We start from the raw sequence: 7,863 nt of genomic DNA, 5'->3' as shown, positions 1-7,863 counted from the left end.
GAATCTCAACACACCATTATCATCAACTTTAAAATCACCCTCGGGATCACCTTCTCCTGTAGGCGTCAAATCCACTAACTTCGCATCAAGCCTTTGATTTTCCTTAATTATGTCTAAGAAATTATTAATTATCTTCAACATACCCAATCTAATGCTATTAGGTGTCGTCTCGCAGACCATACTCAAGTCTCTAAACTGTTCAATCAGTTTCATCCCCCTTACCATTAACACCGACATATGAATTATCTTTCGACTCAGAGCGTCTGCTACAACATTAGCCTTTCCTGGATGGTAACTCAAGTTAAAATCGTAGTCCTTCAAGAACTCTAACCATCTCCTTTGCCTCATATTCAATTCCTTCTAGTCAAACAAATACTTCAAACTCTTGTGATCGCTAAACACTTCGAACCTCGACCCATACAAATAATGCCTCCATATCTTCAATACAAAAACAACTACAGCTAGTTCAAGGTCATGAGTAGGATAATTCCTCTCATGCACCCTTAATTGTCGTGAAGCATAAGCCACTACTTTGCCATCTTGCATTAACACCCCACCTAAGCCCATCTTAGACGCATCACAGTATACCACAAACAGTTCTCTCGGACTTGGCAACACTAACACTGGGGCTGAAGTCAGTTTCTTTTTCAACTCCTCGAAACTTTCTTCACACGCTGCATCCCAAACAAAAGATTGATCCTTCCTAGTCAACTGAGTCAACGGCAATGACAAATTAGAAAACCCTTCAATAAATCTTCGGTAATAACCTGCCAAACCCAAAAAGCTTCTAATCTCTGTTACTGTCTTCGGAGGTTTCCACTGAAGTACTGCACTTATCTTAGATGGATCCACTGCTATACCTTCACCCGAAATAACATGTCCTAGGAAACTCACGGTCTCCAGCCAAAATTCACACTTCGATAACTTTGCAAACAATTTATTATCCTTCAGCACCTGCAACGCGGTTCTCAAGTGTTCTGTATGATCCTCTTCTGACTTAGAATAAATCAATATGTCATCGATGAATACCACAATAAACTTATCCAGGTAAGAATGGAAAATACAGTTCATATACTCCATAAACACACCTGGCACATTAGACACTCCGAAAGGCATCACTGCATATTCGTAATTTCTGTAACGAGTCCTAAAGGCGGTTTTCTGAATATCCCCCTCCTTCACTCTAATCTGATGGTAACCCGACCTCAAATCAATTTTACTGAACACACGGGCACCGATAAGATGATCCATTAAGTCATCAATCCTAGGAAGCGGATACTTATTCTTAATGGTCACTTTATTCAATTGACGGTAATCAATACACAGACGCATACTACCATCCTTCTTCTTCACCAATAACACTGGAGCCCCCCACGGAGACACACTCGGCCTAATAAATTTCTTATCAAGCAGTTCACCTATCTGAGCCTTCAACTCTGCCAATTCCGATGCAGACATCCTGTACGGCACCATAGAAATAGATCTAGTACCAGGAACAAGATCAATATTAAATTCAACTTCCCTCTCTGGAGGTAACTCGGTAATATCATCAGGAAACACTTCAAGAAATTCATTCACCACCGGTAACTCTTCGATTGCTATTTTGCTCCCAACTGATAGTGAAGCAAACACAACAAACATCTTAGCTTCACCCTTCAGCAAAGTCCTCATCTCCTTGGTAGATAAGGAATTAGCCAATGATTCCTCTTCAAGAGTAAGGAACAACAGCCTCTTCCTAAAGCAGTCAATGTACACACGACTGGACTCTAACCAGTCCATCCCCAAGATAACGTCCAGATTACTGAGTGGTAAACAAATCAAATCCACTCTGAAATCCCTATCAAAGATAGTCAAGGGACAATTCAAACAGACTAAAGAAGTAACTACAGAACCAATAGACGGAGTTTCAATCATCATCCTCCGATCCAAAGTAGATGGAATTATTCCTAATCTCGTCACACAATCCACAGAAATAAACGAGTGGGTTGCACCCGTGTCAATAATAGCAATCAACAGAACACCATTAATAAAATAAGTACCTTTGATCGAACGATCACCACTGGTGGATCGGGTTCCCACCAATGCAAACACCTTCCCACCAGCCTGCGACTTCTTCGGCTTCTCACAGTGAGTGCTGATATGACCCTTTTCTCCATAATTATAACAGGTAGGCATAGTGGACCTGCAATCAGCTATGACATGTCCTAGTCTTCCACACTTAAAGCATTTCTTCGCCTCAATTGTACAATCATTAGCACGGTGGCCCATACCCCCACATCTGAAGCACTTCGTAGGATTGGGAATTGCCCATCCCCCACTTGGCTTCTTACTTACAACAGCTTTATGTTTTCCCTTGTCAGCTGGAGCACTATACGGTGTACCTCCAAACCTCTGCTTACCCTTTCGCTCATTCGCAGTCTTGTAGTGAGCAATCCTAGCCCTGTTATCATTGTCATAGATTCTGCTTCTGCTCACGAATTCTAGATAATTTCTTATCTTCTGACAAGCGATACCCTGTTTGATCTCGGGACGCAACCCGTTCTCAAACTTCAAGCACTTTGAAGTCATAGCCTCTTCAGTATTGTAATGGGTACAATATTGTACTAACTCTTCAAACCGTGCAGCATACTCAGCAACAGTCAGGCTACCCTATTTCAGCTCCAAAAATTCAACCTCCTTTGCACTGCGAATGTCTTTTGGAAAATACATCTCTAGAAACTCATCCCGAAACACCGCCCAAGTAATACCTGTACCTGCAGTTTCCAACCTCTGACGACTATTGTCCCACCAGGCTTCAGCCTCTCCTTCCAGCATATGAGTACCAAAAGTTACCTTCTGAGCATCACTGCACCCCATGGTCCTAAAGATCTTTTCAATAGCTTTCACCCATTTCTGTACAGCCACAGGATCTAGGATACCTCCCTCATACGTAGGCGGCTTGTTGCTCTGAAACTGTTCCAAGTCGCGGAACTGTGCATTCCCAGCGCCTTGAGTAATGTTCTCTACTGTTTGCGCCATAGCTTGCATAGCAGCAGCAAGAGCAGCTTCATTCCTCCCTGCCATACTATTCGACAGTCCGAAACACAGTTAAAAGAATATAAAAGTCTACTCCTAGTCTAAGGACTGACTCTACTACTCCACCTAGCCGGTGGAACCGACCTACTCTAATACCAATTGTAACACCCCACTATTCCCATTTATAATAATACGCTATAATAATAAAATAATCAGAGTTTTACACCAATAAGTGGAATGTCACAGAAAAAAACAAACCAACTTAAGCTCCTTTTATTAATGAATTAAAACAGCGGAAAATAATTGTTTGATCTCAGCTTGGCAATATGCCCGAATACAAAAAAAACAAAAGAAATCCACAGTTCTCCGTGGTTCAACAAATCTCCAAATTAACGAATGATACGTAACTAATTGATAAAAGAAATAACGAATAAATAAACGCCCCAAAATCTCGTGTTACGTATCAGAGCGACTCTTAAGACTCGATCAGGCAACACACACTCCATGCACACTCAAGTACCTGGATTATCTGTACTTCCAAGGGAGCACAAACACAACAACAACAACAAAGGGGTGAGAACTACATTCAATAATTTAACGGTGAAATAATCATGTTGAGAGTAGTAATCACACAACCACACCAATCCAAATAAATAGTTAAGATGCAATGTTACTCAATAATGACACAATGCACGTGGTACCAATCACCAAGGTTCATTCAATCGAACCAGATAAATCACATACACCTCTCTTAGGCAATGATATATCTACACCACTCGTCACATACACTCCTCCTGAGCAATGACCTATTTCCACCAATAACACCATGAATGCATGACAACAATATGCATATAATTCACATGTACAAGACATGTTCACACCAATATGGTCCTCCTGATCAAGTGTAACTCTCTAACTTACCGCAATACTCACTGGTATTACCCCACCTGTTCAGATAGATAAGCACACATACACACAATTCACTGAATCAACCCACATAGACTACAAATAAACCACGTAATTATTCGGACTATTATGACTATTCTGGTTAATTAATCTTCTGCTTTATTGCTTAAATTTTCTATTTTGAACTACTATTAAACCAACCCATACTGTTACTGCTAATTTATTCAACACTATTGACAATTAAATTACACCTTTAACAACACTACCAAAATGGAAAATAATTAAAACTAACCCATTAATCTAATTATTTATCTCTAATTCCAAAACTCTTAAAATGTCATATTAATAATACTAACTTATTATTATTCATTAATATACAATGAAATATATATATATATATATATATATATATATATATATATATATATATATATATATATATATATATATATATATATAAAGTTGTATCACATTATTTTTGGTTCAAAAACATAATCTAGTACTTAATTAAACAACATGACATTCATCACCACCAAGTGTGATGTTCATCACACTAAAAGACAAAACAAGTTATTTGGAAAATTGTGAAATTCATCACACAAGGGGTGTTGTTCGGCACATCCACTATCTAGTCACTGGTGCCGTTCGGCACCCCACTGCACATGCCAATCGGTATGTTCCCCTCCATGATGCTTGTGTTGTTCGACACACTCCCCTTACCCAAAGTGTGCCGTTCGGTTTCTGTTTTCAGTTCCTGCAATTTTTCTATATCTCTTCGTTACCTCTGACGATTAATTACCAACAATAATTTTGTCACACAGTACATCAATCGATCACTGCCAAATATAATTTTTCATTTACAGCATCAATTAAACAACCAATTAAAACATAATTTTATTCATATAATCACAGACAGAATCACATACCAAAAATTGATATAAGAAATCTATACAAGGGAAGGGTACCCTCACTACCCTCTCATGATAATACACCCATTTTGGAATAGATTCCCCCCCCCCCTTACCTTGGAATCGTTTGGAATTTCCGGTGAATTGGTTTCTTCCCAGTCTCCCTAGCAGCCATTCACCTTTAGTCCTTGATCACCCTAATTGTTATTACGTGAAAACTCTCCTCTTTTTATATCTACCCAGCCCACTTAATCTATTCTTCTCCTTATAATTCTCTACTAAGTCCATTACTTCTTAATTAGGATTTACTCCTTAAAATCTAATTTTAATTATTAGAAAATAATACTAATAATAACAATATTTCTAATACTACTAATAATATAATAATATTGGTAATCATAATAATTCTAATATTAAAAATACTAATAATAATAATAACACACCATAAAATATTCTCCAATGCCCTTAACTAAGGTCCTATCATGCAAGTACCCTAAACGGCTTTAAATCAAACCAAAATATACTCGACGATTAAATAAATTAAAATGGGTGTTACAGTTACTGCCCGAAAACCGAAGTTCAGATTTTTCTGGTCGCGGGACCACTTTGCTTATGGCACCGACCAATATATGACTAGGCTCGGGGACCTGGATGAAGATGGTCGGAGTGATTTCGCCGCTCTCCAGGGATTTGTGCAGGGTCTCCTATGGGCCCTAAGCTGGATCGTTCGGGGAAGCCCGTAGTTGATGATGGTGCACTACTAGAAAATTCGCTTTTAGTGACTAAAATAGTGACCGAAAAATTTCTATCACTCTAGCCACCAAAATAGCCACCAAAAATTAGTATGCTATATGTAAAATTTTAGATGTCGCGAAATGGGTCACTAATTGAAATTAGTCACCAAATTTGTGACCAAATATTTAATATAAAAATGCTAAAGTTTTTTTTTTGTTTTTTTACATAATTTTAATTAATTTGCTAAACTAATAACAATATAATACTGTGTCTAGTGGTTGGTCATATGTGAAGGAAGGATCTGAGTTCGATCCTTTGCTCCATTGTTTTTTATTTTAAATTTTAGTTTAGTGGTTAAAAATACTAGACATAAAAAGGTACAGACAAGAGTCGAAGCGATGACATTTCAATGCCAACAAAGATCTCCTACCAACCCATCTAACCGTTTATGTTATATTATTTTAAATATCAAAACTATATGAACGCATCTAAGTATTTTCAAGTGTAGACAAAACGTTTCCGCTTTCTTTTTTCGGGCTCGATAATTTTTTATTTTTAAAACAAAATGACAGTTTTATTTTTACAGCTTCTTTGTTCCAAAATTCTCCACCAACCCTAACACTCATGACCTCGTAAAATTGTTTTTCTGCCTCACACTCCTCCTTGTTTCTCCGCCGCACACTCCTCCTTGTTTCTCCGCCGTTCAAATCTTTCATTCGCCGTCCGGTAACAACCGCAAAACCTTCAACAATATATCAAGGTCTTTCACTTATTTCTGCTTCTCTTGTATGCTTCTTTTCTTTAATGGTTGTTTCTAATTATTATTATGGTTGTTTATTTGTTGTTTTTTTGTTTCTCTGTGAGTGGGATTTTAGATTTTGATAGAAATTTCTTTGGATATTGGATGCCCTATTTATGTGTTAGAAAGTGAGATACTTGAAAATAACATAATAAATCGAATAGAAACAAGTTTTATGTTTATTGACAGTTGTTGTCATTGTGACAAAAGAAATTGATTAGAATAAGTTTAAGATGTTAATTCCATATGAGTATGAAATGCATTTTGACATAATTAAATCACTAATATTAAACCCCAGTAGATATTAATCACTTTAAGTAAAGTGATAGAAAGTTATATTGTCTTATGGTGGTGTTTAGAATTTATAAGATAGCATGAGTTTTTTTAATCTGGCTTGTAGTGAATCATCATTGAGAGTAAGTTCTTCCAAGCTGTAAGTTTGACGATTAATTTTCTAGTAATGGCTTGTAATGAATCATTATTGGTTTGTCTTTAAAGATGAGGACTCCTAAGTAATCAAAATGAGTTAATCATGTAGTGAAATCCAGAATATTAGCTAGAGTTTTAAATTATTCTTTAGAGAAAAATTTACTATTCTCTTGATGGAAAATGTGTTGCTTGGAAATGCTTAGTTAGAATTTATTTAGGCTTATACTTGTCATGTGTTCATTAGCAGCAATAGCTTTAATTTTTTTATAATTTGGGTTGCAAATTTAAAATTTTAAGAACTGATAGCAATATGTAATTCTATCTTGACAGTTGTGCACATGGTGAAGAAGTGCTTTAAGTGCTATTGGTATCCTCATTTCACCTTCCTGTAGATTACTTTTGTTTCAACTCTTAGAAAAACACTTAACTGAACTCGAACTTTGCTATAGTTATAGGTTCATTTACATGGGCAACATATTGCTATTAATTGTCCTCTTACTATAGTCTCCTAGTAATTTTTCTGACAGTGAGACTAAGTCTCTATTTTCATGATCACTCTTCTCATTGTTGGATTTAAATTATTTTTGTTGTCTAACTCTTGTTGTTTCTTTAATTGAACTTCCCTATTTGATTTGCACGAGTAAACTTTTAAATTCAATAAATCTGATACTCTTTAGCAACAACTCTAAGAACTTAATAGTAATTTAGCAAGTGTATCAAATTGTTCACATAACCATATTCTCATTGTTGGAAGTAGAATTTTTTTCCCTTTTATTCAGGTATGCTCATTATTTTTATATTGACATTGTAGATATTTGGGATCAGAGTGCTCTACTTTTTATACAAGAACTCAAGGGAATTTTTTGAAAAATAATTGTAGAAGGTGAGATCCTTTAATATTTTCTTGAATCTAGTCTTATATATATTGTTTGCCTTAAATACCATATATGAACTATAATATGAAATTATAAGTTATTTGTTCAATTTTGGTGTCTAACTCAAATACTATACATGAGTTATATGCTCTATTTAAATACAATACATGATCTATATACTTTAATTATATTACAG

The 7,863-nt window shown here is 36.1% G+C and overlaps 1 protein-coding gene across 1 annotated transcript; it reads right to left on the bottom strand.

Annotated features, from left to right (window-relative positions):
- Positions 1-2,649: 2,649 nt before the first annotated feature.
- On the bottom strand, positions 2,650-3,063 carry LOC131658802 (uncharacterized). The gene has a single exon (XM_058928059.1). The coding sequence runs from the start codon at positions 3,061-3,063 to the stop codon at positions 2,650-2,652; it is 414 nt and encodes a 137-aa protein (XP_058784042.1).
- Positions 3,064-7,863: the final 4,800 nt, after the last annotated feature.

The sequence above is a fragment of the Vicia villosa genome, linkage group LG1 (genome assembly GCF_029867415.1).
Source record: "Vicia villosa cultivar HV-30 ecotype Madison, WI linkage group LG1, Vvil1.0, whole genome shotgun sequence".
NCBI classification, from domain to species: domain Eukaryota; kingdom Viridiplantae; phylum Streptophyta; class Magnoliopsida; order Fabales; family Fabaceae; genus Vicia; species Vicia villosa.
The sequence above is the reverse complement of the archived record's forward strand: the minus strand, read 5'-3'. Positions and strand labels throughout refer to the sequence as shown.

What these genes read in the sequence shown, in the direction of transcription:
- LOC131658802 (XM_058928059.1), bottom strand. Translation starts at nt 3,063, where the DNA reads ATGGCAGGGAGGAATGAAGCTGCTCTTGCTGCTGCTATGCAAGCTATG.